The 27,982-nt window shown below is 40.6% G+C and overlaps 2 protein-coding genes across 20 annotated transcripts in view; one reads left to right on the top strand and one right to left on the bottom strand.

Moving 5' to 3' along the window:
- Positions 1-16,994, top strand: part of FIP1L1 (factor interacting with PAPOLA and CPSF1) — a 37,459-nt gene extending 20,465 nt beyond the window's left edge. For 5 of the 6 annotated variants that reach the window (XM_052682915.1, XM_052682916.1, XM_052682919.1 and 2 more), the window contains 6 exons: positions 2,184-2,210; positions 2,744-2,798; positions 4,662-4,717; positions 12,597-12,816; positions 15,907-16,044; positions 16,748-16,994. In XM_052682915.1, the coding sequence (XP_052538875.1) occupies positions 2,184-2,210; positions 2,744-2,798; positions 4,662-4,717; positions 12,597-12,816; positions 15,907-16,044; positions 16,748-16,895 (644 nt within the window). In that variant the 3' untranslated portion in view covers positions 16,896-16,994. The remainder of the gene's footprint in view (positions 1-2,183; positions 2,211-2,743; positions 2,799-4,661; positions 4,718-12,596; positions 12,817-15,906; positions 16,045-16,747) is intronic. The other variant, XM_052682917.1, reaches the window with a different exon arrangement.
- A 36-nt stretch (positions 16,995-17,030) lies between these two features.
- Positions 17,031-27,982, bottom strand: part of LNX1 (ligand of numb-protein X 1) — a 105,197-nt gene continuing 94,245 nt past the window's right edge. For all 14 annotated transcript variants that reach the window (XM_052682901.1, XM_052682907.1, XM_052682909.1 and 11 more), the window contains 4 exons: positions 27,246-27,423; positions 25,740-25,938; positions 19,304-19,462; positions 17,031-18,686 (listed from right to left, as the gene is read on the bottom strand). In XM_052682901.1, the coding sequence (XP_052538861.1) occupies positions 18,551-18,686; positions 19,304-19,462; positions 25,740-25,938; positions 27,246-27,423 (672 nt within the window). In that variant the 3' untranslated portion in view covers positions 17,031-18,550. The remainder of the gene's footprint in view (positions 18,687-19,303; positions 19,463-25,739; positions 25,939-27,245; positions 27,424-27,982) is intronic.

The following is a 27,982-nucleotide window of genomic DNA, read 5'->3' on the forward strand; positions in this document are numbered from 1 at the left end:
CAGGCTGTATTGCAGCGTTCTGGGCTACTACATAGGTTAGCTAACTTGGAATATGGTGTCAAGCATTGCCAAACTTGATACCTTGCTCTACATCATAGAGCGTGTGGCATTGCTTTCCTTCAGCAAAACCTACTTGGTGTTCTGCAACCATTTACTAGCCTTGAGTTAGTAGATTGGTGTAAAGTGTCCTGAAAGCAATTCTGAGTACATTAAGTAAAATTCTGTATTGATGCTACTTGGATTGCTTTTGACACAAACAGGAATATGTAGGTTTCAGCCAGGTGTATCTTTGTGATGCTGCTGTGCAGTTTATCTTAGGGACGTGATCCGTGCTGAATCTGCTTCTTGGGCTGATTTAGTCCCTGTGCTGGCTCAGTATTGCAGTCTTTTTTCTCCTCATTTCTCAAAATAAATAGTTGTCTGATGCTTCAGGTAAGTTTTCATACCTCAAGCATGTTTTCACTGCTTTAATAGAAGGAGTGAAGTGTTAGAGATTGCTAATTTTCCCTTACTTGAAGTTCATGAATTTTTTGTTTTGTTTTGTTTCTGTAATTGCCTGTTTCATTTGTTGAAATGCATGTAAATGGAACATACTTCAAACTGCCAGTAACATATTCAAATATCTTCTAAATTCACATTTAAAAAGCAGTTCTGGAAGATGGTCTGGGGTGCTGTGAAAAAATTCATATGCCTAAATTGAAGTTATTATTTTAATGTTTGGACAAAAATTGTAAAGATTTTCATGGCTGATTTTAAAACTTACAGAGGATTTTCCATAATATTCCCTCCTGTATCAATGATCTCATCAGCAAAAGGCTGTACCTCTTGTTAAGGTTGTTGCTGATGTTGTCTTAAGACAAAACAGAAGTTTAGTTAAACAAAATCTTCCACATTACTGTGCATGGTAGCGGATACATTTTTCGTGGATTCTCTAATGATTGTATTTAAGCTGACTACCTAATAGTTAAACACTTATATCTGCATATTTATGCCAGGAAAAAGTATCTTGGCTTTAAGATATGGTTGTTTTCTTTAAGTCATCTTAGTTTCCTCAGAGAAGTTGGAATTGTGCTCTCATTGAAAGGCTGATTTTTGGGCATCTGAGCACGAACACCTTGGTTTTAATACTAATTGATTTTATAACCTGCTAAATGTTTTTTGTTGTTCAGGAGTGGCAAGGCCTTCATAACTTCAGTTTTTGAGGGAAAATAAATTGCAAGGTTAATAAGCACAGTGGTCAAAGGTGTAAAATGTATTAGAAGTTAAGCAAATGAGGTAGCTTTGTGTGTTGTGATCACAAATGTGGTCCAGCGCCCCGTGGAAGTGTTCTGATTGGTTCCTGTACATTTCAGTTCAGAACCCACTTACACAGAAGTCTGATACAGTAATTTTATCTCTGGGATGTTTTATGGAGTTTGAGGAGTGTTGCCATAGTGAACTAAAACTGGCACTGCCCTAGTTAAACTACTGCTGCCTTTAGAGTGAAGTTTCTTTTTGGCATCTGCCTACAAAACAAGCAAGCAAGAAAAGCAGCAGAGTTGCAACACTTCTTGGATGTGTTTGCATCAAAGGATTGTCACTTCCCAGATGTTTTTAAGAAAATAGATTACTAAGCATTTTTTTCCCCTTCAAGTAGCATCTGAATGATTAATTGCAGAGTGGCATAGCATTGACTGAAAAGTCGGTAATTCTTCTTGTTACCAGAATATTTTGTCCATGTTGACATAGTATTTCCCATGCTAAGCCTTTAAGGGTCAGGGGCCAATTGCATTTCCTTTCATCTAGTTATGGAATATAAATCAAAGCAAATAAGTTCTGTAGGATGTTACTTTCCTTCTGGATACTTAACATTTTAGGGTTATGAATTGACTTCTAATCTTGAGACAGATTCATTCTACGCTATTTTTGCTTTTAATTAAATAAGATTCTGAAGAGTAGGAATTTAAGTAAGAAGCCAGATTGAATTGTGCATGGCTTGCATGCCATGGTATGTGTAACGGTAGGTGTTAATATCAGATCTTAATCTGAAAACATAGAAAATAAATTATTCCTCTTGATAATGCGTGTTGTGATAATTCAGTCTGATCTTAGATGTTTAGATAACCACCCATTCAGTCTGATTTTAGGTCTGCAAGTGATAAGCACTGTTACTGTGACTGATACTTTATTTGTTATCATTTTAGGTATACCAATAACAGTACCACCACCAGGTAAAGTTGCTTACATTTATTTTTTTTCCGCGTTTGATTAAGAAGTAAACACTTAATGATGTACAGTTTATTGAGTTCTTTTTAGTTAAATACAGAGGAAAAGTTTAGAAATACTAAGCTATGTGCATAGATGTAGACTTAGTCCACAAAGGCAGAGAACTATGAAAAAGCTCTTGCCTACCTCATTTCTTAGAAGTTGTGTACTTCCTCCTTCACTTTCCATTCTGTTTTTCTATTACACAGAAAACAAGTGTGATTGTTGTTTATAAAGCATTGGTTGTTACTCAAGAATTTTCCTATGCTTCTAAATTCTGTGTTTTTTAAGCTTAATACACTGTTTGATTTAAAGTGCTGATATTTAGCACCTTACCTTTGTTAATCTGGAAAGCAGTTCTCAATTTTACCAGATAAGCTTGTTTACAGTTACTGAAAAACAGTTTGTTGCACTGTGCTCTCTGAAATGCCTAACTCAGTTCTCTTGTGTTCTTCTCCTTTCCATCTCCCCCTGCCCCTCCCCCAATAAATTATTACAGGCTTTCCACCACCTCCTGGCGGTCCTCCACCTTCCCTCATACCCACTATAGAAAGGTGATTATCTGTTGGAAATCCTATAAAGTGATGTATCAGTGTTTTGTAACTATTAAATCAGATGTTAGTGATGACTCTTAGACTACTCAGTGAGTTTTATCTAACAGTGAAGAGACAGTTTCCAATTTTTACAGTATTTTTCCAGAAATGTTACTAGTCTCACGTCTTTCACACTTAATATTCTTTTGAGAAGGTTACATGACCACTTAGCTAGTTTTGTTATGATACTGTATCAATGTCAAGACTTAAGACGAAAGTTAAGGCAACAGTTGTTAGAGTATTCTTTGGCAATCTGTAGGCTGAGTTGGGTTAACCTCGTAGTTCACCTCATATGCACTGTATCCCCTAAACACAGTTAAACAATTCGGCCCTTGTAAGCTACAGGAAATACAGGAGTTTGTCAGAATCCAAATTTGTATTTATACTGTTTGTAAATGCACAGATTTGATAGGCTTAGTGGTATTTTTATATATACATATATATATAGCCAACTCAAGTAGGTGAAACTATATATATATATATATATATATATATATATATATATATACACACACACACACATTTAAAAGGTGTTGGAAAAAAATGTATATGTATGTATATATAGTAAAATAAAAAATTTAAAAGGGGGGGAAAAAAGTGGTCAGCTCAGCTCTTGAAAAGTATTTATATTATGCTGTAGGGCCCAAGCCAGGTTATACACAAAGTTCACTTAATATGGTGCAAGCCTCTTTTCAGTCTATTGGATTTCACTGGAAGAAGGTGCATGTGTCTGTTCCTTTGAAATTGAAAATTCTGTTAATGTCTTTGCTGCAGGATGATGAGGGCAGATATCAGAGAAAATCCACTTCTGATTTAATTCAGAAAAAAAACCAAACTGTATACATTCACTGTGCATGAAAGTAAATTTGTTTTTCATACTGACTGTTACTGTGACTGTGTCTCCTGTTAAGCAGTAGTCACTTAATTTGAGTAAATATTTACGTTGGTTCTGAAATACAGTGTGAGAAAATCTAGTTTCTCGTAGTGCTTGGGAGCTACATCATATACTGTTAGATGTTGCAACGTTGCATTGGCCTTTCTCTACCTTTGTTTTTTTGTTTGTTTGTTTGTTTGTTTTAAACTAAACTAACCCCAAACTTGGTTTTCTTTGTTTTAATACTACACTGCCTTCAGGAACAGAAATAGCATTCAATTTAAATATGGCATAGGTAATTTATTCAAGCTATGTAGGAAGTGGTAAAAAATCAAGAAAGAATTTTGTGTTTGAATTATGTCTTATGCACATATCATCCATCTTAACCTTCCTAGTTTCACCTACTTGAGTTGGCTGTCTCTGAAAGGAGTCACAATAGAAAATATGTAGTTCATTTAATACTATATTTATAGAACTACACATTTGAAGTCCACCTGTTCTTAGATATGCTCACATACCTACTTGTTAACAGAAAGAATGGGAATGGTTTCATTCACAGAAGAAGCACTTCCAAGCAAATGTACATTAAGTTCAGTATCTTTGCAGTAATGTGATATAATCAATATTTGAAATACAAAATTCCTAGAACATAGAAAAGAACAGTTCCAGTGTAATATTTGTTTTGAATATATGGGGATTTATTTATTTTTTTTTAATTTTAAGAAGAGGTTAGAGAATGCTGTTGTCATCATCTTTATTAAACTGTGAAGTAATGCTTGATTACTTTCTTAATTAGTAATGCTCAGAATGGAATACTTAACTTACAACAGATATCTTCTTTTAGTCTGTAAGATGGTAACAATTCTGTGAAATAGTACTAAGAGTGTGTCTTTTGGTGGAATTAGCTTTAATGGTAATACTGAGTTTTACATGTATTTTCTTCTCAACAGTGGACATTCCTCTGGCTATGACAGTCGTTCTGTTCGTGCATTTTCATATGGTGGTGGTGAGTAAGTTTGCTGGCTTTGAAAAACTTTTATTAGTGTGCTGTCAAATTGTTTTAAATGCTTACCAGGATTTTAGCTGTGGGTCTAAACAAGTCCTTTCAGAAATTCATTATGAAATTTCATTGCCTGCCATTGTGACCAGTAGATACTGTTGCAGATGTATCAGCTGTTCTTAAGCTCTGTTCTTTTGCTTACTTAATTTGTATGCTGATATGTGTCTTGAAAAGCATGTCAGAATTTTAACCAGGAAGATCAATAATTGAGAAATCCTAAGTGATGCAGATATTCTTTAAAAAAATTGTTTGTCTGAGATATTGTGATCTTTTTGTAGCCTGTTGCAGAAGTTGATTTTCTTTCTGTTTTGGTGAATGTGATGGAAAAAAATCTGATGCTGAAAAACATAATCTTCTGGTTTTATAATGAAGATGAACTGGAATAGAAGTTCCATTATGTGGAATCAAATGGAAGTTCACTGAGCTTAGCAGTGAGTTGAGAACTGTTATCTAGCATACAGCTCTGCTTCTTCAGTAAAAGAAAGTAATTGAAATACTGAAATGTTGTTATCTTCCTGATTTGGCCCACACGGGAGAATGTAAGGTGAACATGTAGCCAGTCACTAATGCTGCCTTCAGTGCATCTGCCTGGTCTTTTTCTCCTGCTGATTTTTCTGTCTCCTTGCTATTTGTTCCTTAGATCTTGGCTTCTGGAAGGCAAAATGGTAGGGAAAGTTTTGTCCTGTTCAGGGAGGGATACAGAAACGTTCAGCACAGATCAAACATTCCTATAGTGTACCTCCCAAATATTTACAAGCCTTTAGAAGGTATTAAATATAACATTTGTTAATGGTAATTTCTTGAAGCTAGATAAGTTTAGTGAGTAACGAATGATACTTTGTTAGCATTGCAGGGATCCTGATCAATTTCTAAGTGTTTGCATTCATGCGTGGAAGCTTGTTATGTATTAAAGAACTCTTGAAGTAAATGAACAGCTGCTTTATGCTAACTGCTTTTTTAGCAAAAACAACGGTGTTTGCTGAAGTTGGGAAAAAGTAGAGCTGAGTGAGACAACTAACATGGTCTTGTTGACCCAAGTTTTCCCAAAGTTTTAACAGGTAAAGCCATGCAGAGTATCACAAGGAGAGCAGTCTTATAGTCGAAAGTATGTATGTTGCATCTGATAGGCAGCCTCCGGTTTTCACTTTGGAATGTCTTTTGATAGAATTTCCTATTCTGTCAAATACTTACAGAAACATGAAAATGTGTCTTTTTATGTTGGCCTTCGTGGGGGAGGGGTGGCATGTTACTGTTACTGCAGTATTGATATACTAAAGATGACTGTCATTGTGGTCGTGCCAGCAAACAAAATATTGGCATACATGCCTTAAACTTCTCTTCTGTGCTAAGAAAAATTTGGGGTATTTCTTCCTCCTCTTTCTTCTGAAGGAGGAAATGATGTATTTACAGCTTGTCCAACGAGACAAGTTAGGCACGTTTCCTGGTTGAGGGATGTGAATACTTAGTGTTATGTAGAAAAGGTAATTAAAGAGTAGTTTGTAATGTGGTCTGTTGTGGTCTGTCTTGTTCAGATTCTTTCTCAAGTTATTGCAGTTTTCTGAAGGTTTTTTTTTCACTGGAAATTAGATCTGTTAGTAAAAAACTTTAAGTCGAGGTTTTTGTCAGTTCCTCTTCCTCCCTTAGCCTCCAGCCAGTAGCATTGAAGTATTTTCTAAAGGAGAAGAAAAAGCTCAATGACAAGGAAGGTATTTGATTTCTTTACCCATTTTGAGAAGAAAAAAAAAAAAAAAGGATGGACTTGCTGTTTTTTTAAATTTTTGTTCATTTATAACTGTGGACAGTTCTTAACACCTGAGTTTGATTTACAGTTTTGTGGACAGTTCTTAACACCTGAGTTTGATTTACAGTTTTGAAGATTCATAATCCTTATCACTCTGCCACATGATTATTATTTTTTTCCCCCTTGGTTGGTTATAGAAGCATGACATCCTTAGTTTCCTGATGTTCATATAGTGACTGTTAATGAATGTCTGAGCTGGTCTTAGTTTTGAGAAAAAGATAAGTAGATGGAGCATGTTTTAATTCATGCATTCTAGTAGATAAAGATGTGAATGCTCCTGCTGCTACCAATTCTGTTTTTCTTGAGTGTGCTTTAAAGTTTCCCACAGGATAGTTGTGCATCTCATCTGAATTTATTTTCATGTATGTTTCCTGATATACTACAGTCATTTGGTCTTAAAATTTCTATCTACTCAGCTCTTACAGTGTTCTGAGCTTCTGGAGCATGTCTGAGCAAACAGGGGATCCTGGTTTACTTGAATTAATTTCCAGCCACAAACTACTGTCTAGTATTCTTTAGATTTGCTGAAACGTGTGGATGTTTTGTCTTAGGCTTTTACCTACTTTCCTTAGCAGATGAGTTTCATTCCTTCTCACATCTCTTCTCTCTTCATCTCTCTCCTCGTAAAGTCATGAAAATTGACAGAAGCAGCAGAAGCTTTTAAAAGTTGAGTCTTCTAATGTGTTAAGTAACATCTCCAACCTGAAATTCCCCATGCAGATGTAAGTCATAATGTGTGATAGGTTAATCAAAGTGAAAAGTGACTTTACAGTGCCCCTTGTTTTCTGGAGTAATGGGTTTCGTAGAACTTAAATGAGTTAGTTTAAATGAGAAGAGGAGTTATATTGCTGAGAAGAGAGTAAAGTCTTAAAGAATTTTGTTGCATCTTTCTCACAGGAAGATCCTTACCACAACAAGCAATATGTTCTGTCCAGTTATGAGTTCAAATTAAAAAAATATTTCTGCCATCATTTTGTGCCTTTGACATGAGAGAAGAAAAAAAATAGCTTAATTAAGTCAGCACTTAATTCATGATTGAGCCTAATTGCTTTCTTTGCCACATCTTAGTCTGGAATTCATCTTTGTGAAAATAATCCTCAGTTTTTGTTAGGACCATTCCTCAAAAAAACCTCAAAATATTTTCTGGTGGAGATGAGTGGATAAGTGCCTCTGTGGAACCATACAGGTGATACCACCTCATATCTGTAATACATTTATACAGCAGAGGCTCTTGCAGAAAATTGTGCATTTTAGTTCTTATGTTAGTAAAATAGCAGTATCGTAACAATAGTAGGTTAAGCTAATTCTAGGCAGAAAAAATCGCCTGTTCTGGCTGTGAGCATGGAGCACTTGTTCTGGTATAGTACTGTATTTAGACCAGCTTTAATCCTTCTTTTCAGCTGATAATTTTTCCCAAATGGGGAGAAAATGAGCACCTCCTCTTTCCCAGTGTATCTGGCATCTCTATTGTAGCAAAAACTTTCATGTGTGAACAAAGCAATTGTCTGTCTCTAAACGTGGACTTCATGTGGGTTTTGGGATCTGTAGAGGCTCAGTGGCAGGTGGTTGCTGTTGCGGGTATCCTTCCAGTGAAAGATAAAGGTCTTATCTTCACCATTCTCATCTCACAACATGATCCATACCCTGTTTGAATTTTGCCTTATATTTTACCAGTGTTCTCAGTGTAAATTAGGTAAATTGAGAACTTACTGGTGCAGTATAGTACAGATGATTGTTTTACAGAGAATTAGTGCGGATATTTATTTACTAGTTGATTCCACTGAATCTCAACCTGTTACCTTCTTTAGCAGTCAGCATGTTTGATGGCAGGGAAAGGTGGGTGTATGAAACACATAGCAAAAACACAGGCCCTGATTAAGGCACTATCCTTTCTTCTGCTTATTAAAATTACTCATCTTATGCCTTGGTGTCTTTATCCTAGACTTGGCCATTTTTCTCACTGCAATCTCAATAGGAATGTGGCATAGTAGCCGTGCTATAGCTGCAAGAATATCTTACCTTTGTGCTCTTCTGCTGCATCAAATGCAGTTTCTTCAATTTCATACCTTTCAATTCCAATTCAATTCCTTTCATGAGTCAGTGCTACCTTTGTCATCTCTCAGTATATACAATGCATTTGGCTTGCTGGTAAAGCAACTTGATTGTTGCTGTTTCCTGAAGCATTTTTTTATTCAGTGCTCTGAATTTTTCTTTACAAAATGTGTACATGCAATGAATTTAGCACTACAGAAACAGTTCCAGAGACAGTATTTTTTGAGACACAGAGAAAATGTATTAATGCTTTGCCTTATATTGTGACACTACACATCTGGAAAACTACTGGCTGTCTGTTTCAAGTTCCATCTCTTCCTAGTTTAAAATTCAGAATTAAACTTTAGAATCAAAATGGAGTAAAATAGTCCACCTGGAGGAGACCTACAATGGTAATCTCTTCCAACTGTCTGACCATTTCAGGGCTAACCAAAAGTTAAACCATATTAATGAGGGCATTATTGTGTAGAATCATAGAATGGCTTAGGCTGGAAGGGACTTTATAGACCACTGAGTTCCAACCCCCTTCCATGGGCAGGGCTGCCACTTATCAGATCAGACTGCCCAGGCCCCCATCCAACCTGACCTTGAATGCCTCCAAGGATGGAGTATCCACAGCTTTTCTGAGCAGTCTGTTCCAGTACCATGCCACCCTCTTGAGTAAAGAATTTCCCTTAGCACCTAATCTAAATTTCCCCTCTTTCAGTTATAAACCATTCCCTCTTGTCCTGTCACTATCTGCCCATGAATAAGTTGATCCTTTCCTGTTTGTAAGCTCCCTTCAAGCAGTGGAAAGCTGCAGTGAGATCTCCCCAGATACTTCTCCAAGTACAAGTTCTCCAAGAACAAGCCCAACCCTTCCCTCAGCCTTTCTTCGTAGGAGAGGTACTCCAGCCCTCTGATCATCTTCTCTTTCTAGTGCCAGGGGCCCATGGCCTGGGTGCAGTGCTCCGAGTTGGGCCTTATGAGAGTGGGTTAGAGGGGAACAGTCAAACAGTCACCTACTTTCTACTGGCCACCTCTCCTTTTGATGCATTTCAGGCTATGGTTGACATCTGGGCTGCAAGTGCGCACTGCTGACTTAAGTCCAGCTTTCTATGTAATTTTTGGGGGGTTTTTTTGTGAGTTCTCCTCCAGAATCCATAATGCCTTCTTCACAGTGCTGCTGTCAGTGAGCTCTTCTCATTTCTGCACACACATCTGGGAATTGCCCTGACCCAACTGCAGCATTTTACTTTGGGTGTTGTTGAATCTCATTACATTCTTGTGGACCCACTTTTCAAGTTCTTATAGAATCACAGCATGGCTTTTGTTGGAAGGGACATTAAGGAGATTGAAATGTTTGTCAGTATTCAAGAGGCTTGGTACGTCAGCCACCATTCTAGGAAGCCTGTTCCAGTGTTCAATCGTCTTTACAATAAAGGAATGTTTCCCAGTGCCCAGTTTGAATTTCTCTTGGAACAGATTTGTACCACTCTTTCATTTTCTATCATTGGTTCCCAGGAGTGGAGCTCAGCACCTCCCTCTGCTTCCTCTCTTCAGGGAGCTGCAGGAAGCAATAAGGTCATCTCTCAGGCAGCCTCTTTTTGTCCAGAACACACAACCCAAGTGTCCTCAACCTCTCTTTACAGGGCATGTCTTACAACCTTTGTTGCCTCCCTCTAGGCACATTTATTGTGGAGGCCAGAACTTCACACAGTATTTGAGGTGAGGATGTACCAATGCTGTATGTAGCAGGAGAGTCACCTCTTTTTACCAGCTAGCTTAGCTGGCTGTGATGCAGCCCAAAATATGGCTTGCCCTCTTGGCTGCCAGGGTACAGTGCTGGCTCATGCTGAGCTGCTGTCCCTGGTGCCCCAAGGTCCCTTTCTTCTGAGCTGCTCCCAGCCAGTCATCTCCCAGCCTCTGCTTGTGTCTGACATTGCTCCATCCCAGCTGCAGCAGCCCACATTTTCCTCTGTTGAATGAACGTCCTGCTGTTGCTGATTGTCCAGTGCTCCAGTGTATCCAGATCCCTCTGCGAGGCCTCTCATCCCTCCAAGGAGTCTGTAGCACCTCCCACTGTAATGTTATTAGTGAACTTAGTGAGGATACATTCCAGTCCAACATCCAGCGTTTCAAATGATAAGAATGTTAAAAATAATTTTTTCTTTTTTGTTGAAAATATTAGAAGAATGGATGCATATGGAAAGCCACAATGGAACACCAGTTTATTTTAGAAAATGCACTCCCTTAAAATCTTTGTGCTTTGTAAATTATTACTGGTGAAAATCTAGATAGGACATACGCTGTATTTTCAGAGTAACACATAACTGGTTTATCTCAATGTTGTTGGAGTGACAGTGACATGCTTTTTTCTGATGAGAATTACTGCAGGTGTGAAGGAGTAACCTGGATTCATTATAGCAGTTTATAATACCCTTAATAAAAAAAGGTAATTGTTTGGTGGTGTGCAATTAGAGTCAAGCTGAAGTTCACTCTTCAGATCAGAATATTGTGTCAGACAGTGTGTTCAAGCTTTGTAGACCATACGTATATTGTTGACATAGTGGCAAGTCAAGGAAATTAGCAGTCTTTAAAGTCCAGCTGTTTTTTTGCTATTTCTGGCTCCTTTCCTTAGAAGAATGTCAGTTTTGGCAGTGTAATGAACAACATAACTGTTGTGTTAGGGTATTTTTTTTTTCTGTTAACTCCTCATTTTCTCTGTAGCTCTGAAGTGAAGCAGCGTCAAGCATTTTGTTAAAAGCAAACCTTCATAGAAATGCTTTTTTAAAAAATTACAATGCTTTTCATTGCAAATGTATTTTTTAACAATGAAGTGTTTTTTTCCTGCTGTGTTGCCTGCTCAAAAGGTCTTTTGTATTACTCCTTCAGACATTTGGCAAACTGCTGATGGGAGCTTCTGCCTGCCAAGGGTTTCTGGGGCAGGCATGCTCCAGATGTGATAGGCAGGGCAATTTGAACATAGCTAAGAGAGAGCTGGGAAGTACTAAATACAGCATTAGTAATGAACTGATGTTACTGAGTAGTTGTTTCTATTAATTATATGATTAATGTCACTTCACAGCACTGTGGAATCGAGTGAATATTGTTCTGGTATTATAGATAATGAAGGGGAACTCCAGCTATTTGTTGAACAGTGTATTATCACTTGGTAGGAAATCAGATAAGCAGGAAGTTGGAATTTGCGGCCTCTCTATGCCCACTAGAGAGTGCTGTTTCCAGTTAAATACTTCAGCCCTTATTTTTCAGTAATAGGATGCATCCCTGGGACTTCTGGAGGGAGAAAGCAGGACAAAACAATTGGGGCATTAAGATTAGAGCTATTTATTACATCTGAGTTGGCGAGGAGCAAGGGAGGAGCACATCTATTCTGCTATTGCTGGTTACCTGGAGAGGTAACTGTGAGACAACCATAACTGTGTTGTGCTGTGACTTCCTTCTTAACTTCTTAAGCATTTAGTCTTTGAACAATGCACTTCATTTTCTGAAACTGCACTGGTTTAGCAGTAATAGTGATTGTGATGAGTCTTTGTTAGAAATAGCATCTTACAGCATGTGATCAGGAGCGTTATTTCTTCTCTCCAGAGTGAGTCTGCGGACAAATCTCTAAAGTTACCATTATGTTCTGTGATGAAAGAAGTGTGGTGAAGAGAACACTGAGAGCAACTAATATCAGTAACACTGAGAGTAAAAATAGAAAGCTGTATGCCTCCTTTCCCTAGTTTTTCTGTGGACTGTGTTACCTGGTTCTGTATCTCTTCATAAGCAGTGTTTAAAGGAGTGCTGAGGCCTTTATTAGCATCGTGGAAAAAATGCAGAGTTTGCGCAAAACTAATTTCTACCTGAAAGGGAAAGATTGGAAAATGTCTTTGAAGGAGGCTAACAAACGTCTGCTTTCACACATAAGTGCTACAGTTTTCTTATGGTATCTGATTTTGTTCTTTCTAATACCGGCGTCTTTTTCTTTAGTCACCTTTCCGCACCTTGCAGGTTCTGCTCCTTCATGGTCTAGTCTTATGGACAGCAGCAAACAGTGGGATTACTATGCACGGCGAGAGAAGGACAGGGAGCGGGACAGAGATCGATCTCGGGATCGAGACCGGGACCGGGACCGAGACAGAGATCGAGAACGTACCAGAGACAGGGAAAGGGACCGAGATCACAGCCCATCCTCAAGCGCGTTCAACAGGTCAGTGCAACGTCTCAAACGTGCTGCAGCTCTGTTTTAAGCCCTGAGGCCTTGCCATGTCATGTGCTTCAGCGTTGAAGTCCAATGTTCATCTGTATATTCCAAGAGATGGAGGGTGTGGCCTCTTCCCTTGCTCCCTTTACAGTTGGAAACTGAAATTCAATTTCTAAATGTAAAACAGAAATGGAGAAGCTACAGTATACGTCCAAGTTGTTCGTAATTTGTTTTAATACAGAGTAAAGGTGGGATTTAAGCACTGTGTATGAGATATTCTGCTCTTTCACCTCAGTTGTTGTACAAAAACCTGCAGAAGTATTTAATGAGTCTTAGTTGCCATCTCAGTGCCACAAGCAATACGGAACAACATTTGTCCTTAATGGTGTTGTGAGCTGCAGAGATAGGTACTTCAGTCATTTGCACTGGCTGGATACCAGTCTGTCCAACCAACCTTTTTAAAACTTATTTAAGGCCAACAACAATTTTTTTTTATTATTATTTCTTTTCAGATGGATAATTATTACTCTTCAGGCTTTCAAACCTAATTGCCTTTAAAAAAAGGTGCAGCTATTCTGCAGTTCATGCGCACAAACAGAAAGCATTTAGTGCTGAACCTTCTGTGACTCCATAGGGTTGTGTTGGCTTGCCAGATTTATTCATATTTATTTTGTTCAATATTTGCTAAATATTTTGGAGTGGACGCCTAGACTGCTTTTCTCAGTTTTTATTGTTAAATTTGAATTTTGCAGAAAAATATACATGAGCTGTTAAGGTGATTGTTTTTGCTAATGGTTTTATGCTGGAGGAAATGAGAACACCCAGAGTTAACGCAAATGACTTCAACTGAGAGACAAGAGTTTTTTGCACAATGTTTGTTAGCTAAAGGCCCAAACTTGATACAGGAAAGCAGCTTTTCCATGTGCACGGATGCCAAAATTATTGCAGTGATGTCCTCTCCTGTGCGCATGTGCTGTGTTACAGGGTCAGTTTCTAAGAACTCAGCCCAATCTAAACATCTGTTTCTCAGACAGCTTGATTGAAGGCCAGAAAGGAGCCTGGTCATTCAAGGGTGCTTGAAATGAACCTTAATAGCTTCCAGGCCCAGAGAAATCTCTGTGCTGCTGCCAGAGTTATCTGCAAAGGAGGGGGAAGAGCAGGCCTCAACTTTTTTTTATGTGACTAAATTATCCACCATCTGCAGCAAAGCTGTTGCCACATGGCTGTGTTAAGAAAATGGGAGGCCCTTAGCTCGTATGAGTTGGTTTGGGAATCACAGAGAAGGTGGAAGTGATTTAATAAAGACTGAACAGGCAGGCATAATATTTCTGTATGTTGTGTTTATACATAAATACATATTTTAAGAAGGTTTATTGCAATTTTGTGCATTCAAAAAATTGAGCTATGAGAATGTGAAGTATTCTGGAGACAACACAGATGCATTGCTTTTATTTGAATTCCCTTTGTTTAAACTTAAGCAATAGTATGGTGAGATTTGGGATAAGGATTATCTTCACCTTTTTACTGCTCAGAAATTACTCTTTTTATATGTTTTTGGCAGTTGTCTCAATTTAAAAAATCTATATATTTCTTAGAATTGTAAGAAAATTTGATGTATTATTTTTTTTTACTTTATTAGTATTATCAAAATGTGCTTTATAAATAAACCCTCAGTTGTGTTTTATTCCTTCTTTGTCCTGCTGTCCTCAGATGAAATTGTGCATTTTTTCAGTATACCCCTTGAGAAAAGGCAATGGTTTTTTGGACTGATTTCTTCTGCAGAGTATGGTTTTGATTCTGTTCTGTTAATTTGCAACGTTTAGTTGCTTCTGAAACGTACAGATCTCTATCTGATTGGTACCTTACCTGTCTCATGGCTGCTCCTTAGTAATTTAAAGAAAAGAACCTATATTTCTGAGGTCATTGGAGCCAATAATCCAACAAAGCAGAGCATGTTTGGCCAGAACCAGCTTTAAAGGAAGGAACTTGGTGTCCAGGTGGATTGAGCAGGACTGAATAGTCTGTGTGATAAAGGTCAAAATGCAGAGAGCTGAATTCCTTAGTGAGATCTTAAAGAAATGATATTGACACCTGGGTCACTGTCACAGAAGTAGTAATTGGACAGTGCCAAGAGTGGAGCAGCTGTGTGACTGTGCAGGTGACGAGCAGTGGCACAGACTGCCCAGAGTCTGCAGAGTCTCCTCTTGGAGGACGTGGGCATCCACCTGCTCCAGATGTCTCTGCTTGAGCAGGGCTGGGCCCAGATGGACCCAGAGTTTCCTGTCCACCTCAGCCATCCTGTGATCTGCCACAGCAGATTGGAGCTGCTCACTCTGAGATGTAGTGAGTGCATCATGTTAATGTAGTCATTTATCAGTGCAGCTGTATCACTTAGTCATAAGTCATAACTTTGAGCTGTAGTTTTCTTAATTTCAGTGTATGAATTTGTAATGTTTCTTAGAATAACAGGAGTTTCTGAGTTCCCTAAATTGCTGATTTTTAATTTTTTTTATTTGCTTCGTGATACAATCATATAAAATTTCATTGAAAGCTGTTGCTTCAGGCATCCGCCCCTTCTCTGAGGTTTTTGTGCATGGCTGTAATGATCACTGATGTAATGTTCTCATTTGGGAAATGGCGTCTAGATCCAAGTTATGGCAGATAAAATTGTTTTGACTTGAATTCTCACTGCTGAAGTGCATGACAAAGCACTCTTGAGGTGAGCTGTTCTCCTTGCATGATTTGTCTGATCTGCTGCTGTCCAGGCAGCTGGGAAAAGACTTGGTTTTTTTATGGTAAATGTTAGCAAAGAAACATGAAGGAAAGAATGTAACACTTGGCTTTTGTCAGCTTAATAGTATCGAAATAAGCCTGGTTATGTTGTATCTTCTTGTAGGACTTGGTAAGTCCAGAGTATAAGGCAAAGAGCTTTAATAGCCTTTTAACGTAGGGTGCGGATTTGGTTTTGGTTTAGAAACACATAAGCAACATGAAGATTTTTTTGGTCATTTTTCTCAAAAGTGTGTAAAGATTTCTTATGTATATATATAGATACTGCTTAGTGTTACTGTCCTGAAAAGGTCTTCTTTTCATCAGTGATGAAGAACGATACAGATACAGAGACTATGCAGAAAGAGGCTACGACCGCCATAGGACAAGCAGAGAGAAGGATGACCGACACAGAGAGAGGAGACACAGAGAGAAAGAAGATACGAGGCACAAATCATCTCGAAGGTTTGATTTTTTTTTTTTTTTTAAAACAGGATAATAAAGACTTAACCAGCTTAAAAAATATTTTTTTAAAAGAACCCCAAACAAACTGGAGTTTTGTGGAAAGACTGTAAACACTTAGATGTACTACTTGGAACAAGCTTGCTGTATAAGATGTGGACAGCGTTGGTGCAGGGTAACTTCATATTGATGCATGTGGCTGTCTTGGATAGTGAATAGAAATTATAAATTTGTGGAAAAAAAATCTAAAATGATGGGTGAGAAAGAGGTAGAGTGAAGCTGACATTCATCAGCATTAACACATGAACGTAGTGAAATAACTCTTATTTTCACTCCATAGGAATTATTCATCTTGATCCTTTTTGAATTAGAAATTCAGGCAGAGGAGATGAATGAGAAGTTAAACTTTTAGGGATACTAGTAGGAATGTGACATAACTAGAATTACTACTATTAGAATATGGGTTGCAAATCTAAAATTATTCAAACATTGCAGTAAAAATAAAAAATACAGGGTGTGTGAATGTACACGACACTACTTGAACACTTCAGCTCGATTCTGATATCCAACTACTATGTGGGACAGAACAGGAGAAGGCGCCAGTTTTCAAGTATGAACGCAAAGGCTGTAGTTTTCAGTACTCTGAGGAAGGGGGGCCGAAGTGTCATGCAATTGCTGGAGGTGTATTTTCCCTCTTTTTATTTAGTAACAGCAGGCGCCGTCACGACAGTGAAGAAGGGGACAGCCACAGAAGGCACAAACACAAAAAATCCAAACGAAGCAAAGAAGGAAAAGAAGCCAGCAGTGAACCTGCTCCTGAGCAGGAAAACACTGAAGCTGCCCCCGCGGAATAGGCTTGTGTGGTTTCTGCCTGTTCGCATAAATATTAGTGCCAGAAATAGATTACTATAAATCTTGTTATTTTTCTGGTTATTAAAATAATTTGTTCTTAATCTTGTTCTGTTAGTACAAAATCAAAAGTTACTTGGTTTTTCTTTTTTTTTCTTTTTTTTTTTTTCTGTTGGTTGTTTTGTTTTGGGTTTTTTTGTTGTTTTTTTTTTGGGGGGGGGGGAGTTGTTTTTTGTTTTTTGTTGTTTTTATTTTTTTTTTTGAAAATAAAAGAATAAATTTTTCAGATTAAGATTCCTGGGCTGACCTTCACTTTTAAGAAGCATCGCGAAAACATCTTACAGCTTGAAAATGGTGCTCTTTGAACACATGTAGGGATTTCAAACTCTTTGTATTTGATCGTCTCCTTTTTTCGTGAGCCGGTGGGAAGGTCATTCTTCTGCTGGCTTTAGAAGCAGTGTGCACTCACTTTATTATACACCAACATCTGGAACAGTGTGAGTTCAGTGTCGCTTTTGGAGGTCACATTTGAAAAGATCATCCTTTACTGCAGGGACAGGAAGAAAATTGCAGACTCTTCAAGAGCTTTATACTGAAGCGTAATGAGAACAAGAACAAGAGGGAAGGGGAAAGGTGCAGACTGTCCTCAGTCTGAGGGAACACTGAGTGAGTGTGGTGATCATACACTTGGTAATTACATCTGGGTTGTGTGGGCGCGTAAAGAAGAATTAAACTGGATAATCATCCCTGCTGCTTTTCAGTGGCTTAAGAGAAAGTTCATTTTAGTCTCTGTGCTCGGGGACAGCTGTGCCTAACGTGATAAAGATGAACAAACACAGCCTCTCCGCATTGCTGGCTTTTAGGAGAAAAAAAAAAAAAGACTTTGAAAAATGAGCATCTTGCAGAGAAAGGCAAAGAACTATTTTAAGAAAAAAATAACAAGTCCATCATCACTTTTTACCTTCTAGCACAGTGACATTTGAGATTGGTACGGCAGCACAGCAGAAGTTACACCTTGTCATCAGGGTACCGGTTCATTTTCTTTTGGATGCAAATAACATCTGTACAAGTACACAGTTACAGTTATTTTTAATAATTTTAGAAACTCACAGTTTTACAGAATAACAAAGGGTACTTGAAAGTCTTCAAAATATCAGCTTCATGCTGACCCAAAAAGGTACACATAACCAAAGTGCTATTCATGTGTTGGATAAAAATCTTCACCTGATTTTTGCAATTAGAAAAATTGCAAGGATTTTTTCCATAGGTTATTCAGGGATTTCTTTTCCTAAATCAAAATAAAGTGGGTGAGCAGGAGGTGCTGCTCCCTGAATTTCGTTATTATTATAACGCATTAAATAGATATAAAAAAAAAACAAAACAAAACAAAAAAAAAACCAAAAAAACTTGAGGACATGGGGAAGGAATAACTTAAGTCTGTAGCTTAAATCACTCTAAAGTGATTCTTTGACACGTGCCTTTGCTTTGTCTAAACTTGGCTGTTCTTGACATGCAGGTTGAAATTTCACAAACCATTTCTTTATAAACACATATTTGGCCTCCCAAAAAGCAAAGATGGCTGACAGCTGTAGTGTTTCTTGTTTTTGTTTGCCTTTCTTCTGTGTTAAATTACTTCTTGAGATCTCCATGAAGATTTGTTTTATAAAAAAGTGCCAGGCCAGGAGGCAATCGTGAGAGTAATTTTTCCTTTTAGTTCTTTGAGCATCCTTGCCAAGCAGGCGTGCATCATTCCTGATGTGTTTCTGCCATTGACAGCGAGGAGGATATCTCCACATCTGAAAAAACAAAAGGCAAAATATGAGAATATTAAACAAGGGCACTTCTCCTTGGACAGTGCCAAAGTATGTCCATTCATTGGGTAGGAGAAGTGTCACCATTATTTTCAGGCTCACTGCTGTTCATGAATAAGGGAACAGAGCAGCACAGAGCAGTGTCCTGTCACTATCTACCCAAGTAAAAAGTTGATTCCCCTCCTTTTTATAATCACCTTTTAAAGACTACGTAGTATTGTGGTTGGATGGTTTTGTTGTTTGGTTGGTTTTTATTTGAGCTGGGGGTGTAGAACAGCTCCTCTGCTGGCATTCTTTTTATTGCCCTAGAAATCAAACTGATGCATCTTTTACTTATACTAGAGATTGCCAAGAAAGCCATCCAGAAATACTCTACAATGAAAGTAAGTCTGTTTAAGTTCAGGACACGTGTCCTGTTTTCAGAGCTTAATTCTGTACTCCACTGAGCTGAATAGAAATTTTTAATTTGTTAATATGAAACATGCTTGTCTTCGTATCTGTCAGGGGATTCCTTTTACTTCCCCGTTCACAGCATTCAAGCAAACCTTGTTTAAAAAATCTGGATGAAAGACAACCTAGTGAGAAGTAGCATTTCCCATTACCTGATTCTTCCATCGTTGTATGCTGGTGTTCCCCCAACAATGGATTTGATAAAGAAAGGTTTGTTTCCACTGTGTTCTTCGTAGCCTCCCACAATGCTGAAGCCGAGGCTCCCGGATGTATTTCTTCGTAATACAATTTCTTTGCAGCTGTACAAATACCTGAAACAAAGCAGTCTGATTAAATGTCTTACAGCTAACTCTGGATTAATGAGGCATCTGCCTCTTCGTATGCTCAGTGTTTTGAAGATGTGAAATAACAGCAAAGTTCCCTTGCAGTAAACACTTGCCATTTCCTTCTTTACTTCAGTGCTGCTTTCCACTACCCATTATGCTAGAAGTGAAACAACTAGCTCATCTTGAATTTAAAATAATAAATCAGTTGGTTCACATGGTAAGATTTAATGGAAATGTTTTAGTTACGACTGAAAGTGATGAAAACGCTCTCAGACTGGATTTAATATTTGTAAGCTGTAATTCTAGAAACTGTATTTCATTTGCCTCATACAATCCAGTGACTGCTTTTATCTTCTGTGTGATTAATTGTATCAAAAGTAGCCAGGGATTGAGAACTAAACAAAAATCCAAGGCCAATGCATTGTGCCAGAATTACAGCAGTGGCAGAGATCACACAAAGAACTACTCCAGGAAGAAGGAATCCTGAGCTTTTCTTGCCAAGCAACATGGTGAGTTGGAGCACAGAGGATGAGCAGATCCCATTCATTTCAGTCAGTCCACTGGAGTACTGAGTCTGCTGTTGGAAACAGACTGTAACAACTATCAGTATTTTTGCTAAGTGAGCTGCAGTCTGCCTCTAGTCTAACTCCCCTGCAATGAACAGGGACATCACAGCTAGTTCAGGTTGCCCAGGGCCTGATCCAGCCTTGAAAAGTCTCCAGGGATGGGGCATCAACCAGGTTATGCTTATTCAATGCTTAGCTGAAACAAAGAATAGGGGGAAGATCAGCATGGGGATTAGACTCTTAAATTTTGCGTATGGCTCATGAGTGCATTACTTAGAATGCCTCTTCATTCTAACCCATTAGAACAAAAGAAATAAATTAGTTGCAGAACAACAGAGACTGTCCTTAATTCTTAATCCACTCATCATTATCATTTCGCCTAGGAATGACTGAAAAACCTGAAAATCCTTTTGCTATTCCACATCCAAACGGACATGGTGGCCTACAGCAAAAACTGCAGCAAGCTCTACTCAGAAACGCTTCAGGTTTCTAAGAAACAGCTGACCTTTCTTCCATAGAAGGATTAATAACCTTATTTCAGAGACCACTACGTCTAGTGTTTTTAAATTTTGCCAAATAATGCTTTTGCTGTGTTCACAGCAGGATTTTATAGTAGTAATCAATTAATCCCCCAGGGCCTACAAATATTCACCTGCTGCCAGGATGGTAGGTATATAATGTTTGTGCAGGCATTCACTGGCTGCTAATGTAAGAAACAGGTGACTTCTTTTTTTTTTCTTTCCTCAGCAGCCAGGCATTAGTACTTTACCATCTGTGGACTTAAATGTGCAAAATCACTCAGGACCTCTGTGTTTGATGGTACTTATCAAGGTCATGACCAAGCAGTGCCAGGGCCCAGCTGGTAGTGCTATTATGCCGTGTTGGTTTGAGGGACAGGGGCTCTGCTGCCCAGCATGATGGTCTTTACCTAAGGAAACTGGAAGGTTAAATCCGTATGCTATAGAAAAACTGTCAAGCAGGTAAAGACATAAGGAGAGGACACAGTGAAGACATGCACTGTGTACAACATTCTGTAAAAACAACAGCTACACAGTTTCCATCAGTCTGGAAGGCACAAACACATGCTATAAAGATCTATGCTAGATGTAAGTGAAATGGAGGATGCTTGCCAGCATTAGCATGTGCTGTACCTAATTACCAAGCCAAAAGGTATTTTTCTTTAATGCAGTGGCTGAGTTTCAGTTGCCCATTGCCCTTGCACCATATCTTGAATCAGAATAAACCAATGTTCTGATGTTACAGAGCACCAAACTTTCATTTCCTTTAGGAAGAATGAGATACATCTTGCTCCAGTATTTTTTTAATTAATTTCAGTGCAACACTGTTTCTGATCGTCTGGTGATGTTCCTACTATGCAGATTTGCAGGGACTTGCTGAAACCAGAGCAGAAAATCACTCCTACTTACCTGAAGTCAGTCTTGAAACCACCTGTCGTCAGCATGGCTGTTTTGTTCTGGAGATGGACCCCTGTGTCCTGCCCCAAGGCCCCATTCCACCTATTGCCCCTTCAAAATGGAGTTTCACCTATAGGCTACAGGGCACAAACATGGCAATGTGCCACTCTTAAGCCATTCATCAATGCTGCTGGGAACATGAAAGTGATGCCAGGAGCCCAGCACATGGGATGCCAAGCTACATGCCAGGCTGTTCCTTCAGTGTCCTGAGCAAGGAGCAGCCTGAAGGGAGGTATTTCATTTGGCTCTTTCCAGCTGCATAGTAATCAAGGCAAGCAAAGAAGTGCCATAGAGAGAAAATGAGAAAGTGTTTGCGTCAGCTGAAGATGCTTAGTGTGCCTGAGTAGATTAGTTTTCTGTGGTAGTGACCCCCAGCCCAACTGATCTGACCCAGTTAAGCTACCATAACCCACTAAACTGCAAGTAGTCCAAAGTGAACTACCCTCTGTCTGGGAGCAAAGCTGTTTGCAGTCTTTTGCTGCTATCTGTAAGCACGCCAGTGGTCAAAAAGCTGAGGACAAGGAATAATTTACGTGTGAGCTGCCTCAGATTTGAGCCTTGAGGATAAGTAGCCTAGACACAGACCTATCATAAGAAACGTCACATCCAGGCATCAGTTACTGCTGCACAAGGAGTTTAAAATGGCCTGTTTTCAACAGCAATGTACAGTTCCCTCCTGTTACAAAGCATAGGCAGCCCCATGATCTGGGAGTCAAAGCCAACCTGGCAGCAGAAGAACAGCAGCAATAAGGTTGGAAAAACAGGTCACTTCCTCCTGCCTGCAACAGGGGAGCATCCAGCACCTGAGTGGAGCGAAGTTTGAGAATTGCACCCAACGGAGCCTGGAGGGAGTTAATTTGGAAGAACTTCCCTCCCAGCCCCATGTTTTAGGCCCAGTACTACCCCTGGTTTGCAGAATGACTTTGGCCAACTCCTCTCTTTCTCGTCTCACTTTGCAGATGAACAAAAGCACTCGTGTGAAGTACTAACGCTTGTAAATGTTATGACAGGATGATCTATAAAGTATTTTTAAGTGCTAGCTGGGGAAGGAAACGTAAGGAGAGAAAAGAAAGGAGAGCAGGAACACAAGCTGGAGTGGGAGAAATGTCACAGGGCCGGGGAAATGCTTTTCACCAGCTGCTGCACATTATTTACTCTGTGCATTCTTAACAACATTTCCCTCCAACAATAAACGTGACCTGTCTTACTCAACAACAAAGAATTAAATTAGCTATCCTGAAATAAGTCTCCAGGCTAGAGTGCTTACGTTTCTGCATCACTGTTTCCTACAGCCCGCAGCCCCTGCGCCCATGCAGTCCAAGTTTTGACAGATGTCAGATTCACATGTGTGTCTATTTTATAACCACCCTGTACTGGACCGTGCTACAGAAAGAACAGAGAAGTTGTTTACGTACTACCAAATCACAGAGAAAAGCTATTGAGGCCAATATTAAGACTGCCAAAATTCAAGTGAGTTCCGCAAACGTTGAATTGTGCAGGACAGCTTTTCTAAGGCTGTGAGCTTCAGTGAGGACAGATAATCTGTCTGTCTGATTCTGCTGCTACTGACCGGATCCAGAAGTTTTTCTCACCTAGGTATGTACTGTCCATCTTCCCGAGTACCTCACGTGATCTCATACAGAGATGATTTTGACATTGCTACCTTACCACCAGCTGTTTCAGTTGTACTTAGATGCAGGCACTTTGGAGCAGTCTCTCTGGTAAATGGTATGGTTTTACTTCATGCTCCTTGCTCCTTGGTTGCACACCAGGCACCTTTACTCAGACAGGCCTGTTTGAAGTGTGTATGAATGGAGAATCATTTTCTGTACCAGCTTGGAAATCCATGGGACTTATGGAAATACCTCAAAATCAATTGGGCTGTGATCCTTGCCGAAAGCACACTGAAGGGCATCATGGATCCAAGTTGAAGGAGGGAAGATTTAGGTTGGATGTTAGGGGGAAGTTCTTCACAAGGAGAGTAGTTAGGCCCTGGAACGGGCTGCCCAGGGAGGTTGTGGATGCCCCGTCCTTGGACGTGTTCAAGGCCAGGTTGGACGGGGTCCTGGGCAACCTGATCTGAATGTGGATGTTTGGTGGCCCTGCTAGGCAGGGGGGTTGGAACTACATGATCCTTGAGGTCCCTTCCAACCCGGGTGATTCTGTGATTCTGTGATTCTGTGATTCTGTGATTCTGTGAAGGGCAGATAGGGAAAGGCTGAATGCTCAGATTAGAGGAAAACGAGCTCATATGATACTTTCATATGAGCATGCACGGTGGGGGGGAAAGTGAAGACTCCAACTGTACCTAATGAGCAAATCCAGATCTGATCCTCACATGCACCAACCATCTCCTGCTGAGGATGAAGTACACCTTTGTTACCATCACTCCTGCCCAACTCTGGCCCCTATCTCAGCCTGGTGGTGGGACCGGCGTGCTGGACCAGCATACTAATGCCCTGCCCCGGGTTGGCAAAGAAAGGCCACAGTGTGCTTGCCATTGCAGCTGGGCTGAAAGCACAATGAGCTTCCTGTTTGCAAGCTTGCTGACACTGGGGCGGATTTTCCTTCAGACTAGACGGGTGGTAATGGCTTCACACATGCAGCCTTTGGAAGGGGGGATAGAGGGACCTCAGATACTGCTTTTAAATGAAGAAAAAGATACCTCCCTTTTCCTCACACACTTCAAAGCACTACTGATGGATGGGAATACCAGGTGCGAGTCTGCAGCACTGTGGAGCTCTGTCCTTCACCTCAGTCACCTCAATGAGGACGTGGGAACTTTGGGCAGCTGTGGGTAGGAGATGAAAAGCAGGCAGTTCAGGCTGTCTATGCAACAGAGCAAAGGTGCACTGACACCAGAAGCAGCAGGGTTCATCGCTTGTGCCCATTTAGCTATAGACTTGAAGGCAAGACTCAGCATCACAAAGCCTGCTCTGCTTGCCTCCTTCTCTACAGGGAACATTACTCATGCTCCAGTGCTGCATGTTATCACCTGTAAAAATGCAGTGGTCACACTCAGGAACGCAGAGGAAGCGAGCAGGAGAGATAACCTCACTATTTCTGCCTGCCTGCAGAACGACTGGGAGAGAGGAGTTCACCATTCCTGGGGGAGCCAGTGATAGGCTATTGGTTTTCTGCTTTTCCTTGTTACTGCTTTTCCTTCACAGTAATAAGAGTTCAGTCCACTGCACTGCAGGAGGAACCTCTCATCCATTGGTGACAGGCATACAACCAGCCTGCTCTAGACAAAGGTATTAGCTTCAGATGGGCTCACAGAGCACATCCATGCAAGGCACCACTTGGCCATCAAAGCAGAGCTTGCTGCAAGGTGAAGGAGCTCAACATTGCTCAAGGCAAGAGGAGGAAGAGCATCGAATCTCTGTGCAAGTGGGAAGGTGAGGTCATGTCCTGAATTTGAGCAAGGCCCAGCTGTGCTGCAGACTCTTTCTTCTCACAAGAGAAAGAGATTTTCTGAACCTCCACTGGCTTCAGGAATACGGCTGGAAATAACTAGTAGTCTGAAATCTTCATTCTTTGAGGCTGGGGAAGGAGGGTTGCCACCAGTGTGATGCTGGCTTTGTGCATCCGTAGACTCGCAGCACGTCCTCAGTTTGTACTTCACAAAATGTCTCTGAAGCTGCAGGTATACACTGTGTGCACCAACTGGGAGAGAACTTCACGGCATGCGACATGGCTTTCATTATCCTTTCTGAAAGGACAACACAGCTGCTTCCTGCGTGTGACAAATGTGCTTCTTCCAGTCGGGGGTGGGGTGAAGAGAGGTGATTTGGAGATGCTGGCCAACTGTATGCACTGTGCAACATCTGGGCAAAGCCAAACAATCCAGCTGCCTTTGGCAAGGGAGAACGAAGGCTGTGCAGCTTGGGAGCAGCAGGAGGGGCAGCTCTGCCTTCTGCAGGGTGGTCGAGCCAAGGCCTCCATACAAGCTCTTCCTCTCACTCCCTAAGTGCCAGATACGTTTTCAGGACTGGAACAACTCAGGATACTTCCCTCCCTTGCGAGGGGATCTGCGTGTCTAATTTTCCATGTACACATACCCACTTACAAAGGGGAGGTATTTAAAGGAAAGTCTGTGACGGAGCCTGGATTTAATTAACATGTCAGGGCAATGAATCAAGCCAAAAAAGAGAACTGCCAGAGAACACAAATCTTTCCTCCCACTCCCCTTCAGCAAGAGGCGGCCACAGCCGGACTCACCGGGGCAGCCCCAGCCACGTCACCCAGGACGGCGACCACTCGCTGTGCTCGGCAGCCTCGCTGCGCTCCCGGCCATCACATGTCCTCATCTCCAGGGCCTTGAGCACCACCGAAGAGCTGGTGTTTTTCAGCAGGGCCACAGCCTCGTTCCGGCTGACCCCTGTCAGGTCGATCCCGTTCACGTTCAAGAGGATGTCACCTGTGATAAAAAGAGATGGTTGAAAAGACCCTGCTGGTGTTGCTTAGACGTGTCCCCATTGACAACAAGCAAAATCCGGATCCAAGAGCTTGCTGTCCAATGAAGCTGTTGATGGCACCACCTGACCTACATCCCATAAACGCTGTGGTTGTCCTTGCAGAGGGACACCCCTCTTCAAATCTGGGGTGCTCTCACAGCACCCATCTGTATCCCCCGTGCTGGCAGTCCCAGCACTGCTGAGTGAGCCTCTCCTTGTGGTCTGCCCCGGGAGGCAAGCAAAACTCTTAAGGCTGCTCAAAACCTTGGAAGCCTATGGTACTGTTGTAACATCATGTATTCATTTGTTTCCAATTTTATCAAATTAACCAGGCTGAATTTTCCATGCTGGGTTGTCTGCTTCACAATGAATCTATTTTTTAAAATATTTTTTTTATTTTTTGGAAAATGCATCCCACTGAGAGGCAGTTATTTCCCAGCAGGAGAAGAGGGGAAAAGCTGCCTGCTTGCTCCTGTTGTGTTGTCACACGCATGAGGAGAAGCTACAGTTCCTGCAAAACAAGATCCCTACATAGGCTGGGGTAGGCTGCAGGGCTCAAAAAGACCAATTCTCTCCTTGTTCTGACTGTCCTGGTGCTGTGAGGAGCAGAGTAATTCCTTCTGTGCAGTAAGAAATTCCCTGCAGCTTCGGGACAGTGTAACCAGGTGAAGCTGAGAAGACATAGCACCCCCAGAACAGTGGCATCTGTCACCATTCCTTTGCCCTCTATCAGTTCCTGCAAAAAAAGACTGAAAAAATATATCTCAACTTGCTCCGGATGGCTTATGCTCATGGAGGGGGAGAATCCATGAATGCCTCTGATTGCATCAAAAGCCAAATGGAGGTACAAAACCAAAGTTTTTAGGCAAGATGTTGAGCCACAAGACATTAGCATTACTTCATATATGATGGGAATTCTGCTGAGCTATCTCTCTTAGAGCTCATAAATTATATGACAACCAAGCTCAGAAATGTACATAAAAAAAACACAGAACAATCACAAATGTTGTATAATGAAGATTTCAGCAGTTAGGAGATAGTGGTGCAGGCTTTTCCTACCACAATACGCCTACATTTCCCTTCTCAGAGGTGGTTGTTGCTGTGAATTATTACTTTTTTGGGGGCTGACTTAAGACCCTCTGGTCTGCCGCCTCCCAACAGAAGCCTCTGGGAAACTGAAAGTGTCAGGGCATGATGGTTCTGCACTATCCCTGCTTTTTGAAGGAACCCTTTGAATTAAAGCAGGCTGCCAAGATCCCCATCTTTTTACCTGTTTTTATCCTGCTGTCTCTGCTGATAACTCCTCCTGGTTCAACGCTTATCACATAGATAGGCAAATCCCATTCTCGGTTTGTTGCTCCGCCTGCCACAGTCATTCCCAGTGATTCTGTGTGATCTTTCCTGACAGCCACCACTTTCTCATGACAGGTGACACTGTGAAGAGTGCTCTGTGATGGCAAAAAACAGCAACAACAAACACGGTGGGCAAGGAGACCCCCTGACAGCTTAAGCAATTTCTACTGAAGCAAGTATTCACCAGGAAATACTTAGGGAATACCAAAGCACTTGACAGCTGCTTGCCACTCCTGGGCTTAGGTTCTGCAGAGCCAGAAGTACAGCCAAAATAACCCACACCTTAAAATCAGACACAGCCCCCACCGAACTCGAAAGTGTCTTAGCCATGAAACTCTGAGGAGTAGATCTTTGAAATATAAATATGGAGAACGATTAAAAAGAAGAAAGAAAAGTTGTTGATGCTAAGACCAGCTAGGACCACCACTATTCCTCGCTTCTGTAATTATCAGGCTATGAAGAACCACACTCCTCTTGCAGAAGCCCTCTTGGAACTAGAATAGCTGCTAAATGTATTTCACATGCAACCCCCGCCCCCTTCTCATTCACAAGCATGACCTCACACTCATGAGATGCAAAAATAATCTATAAATCTCATTTAAAGCCACATTAATCTCCTCCAATCAATTTCAGATCCCACAGCGACATCCCACC

Source organism: Tympanuchus pallidicinctus, unplaced genomic scaffold (assembly GCF_026119805.1).
Source record: "Tympanuchus pallidicinctus isolate F22 unplaced genomic scaffold, pur_lepc_1.0 scaffold2, whole genome shotgun sequence".
Taxonomy (NCBI): Eukaryota; Metazoa; Chordata; class Aves; order Galliformes; family Phasianidae; genus Tympanuchus; species Tympanuchus pallidicinctus.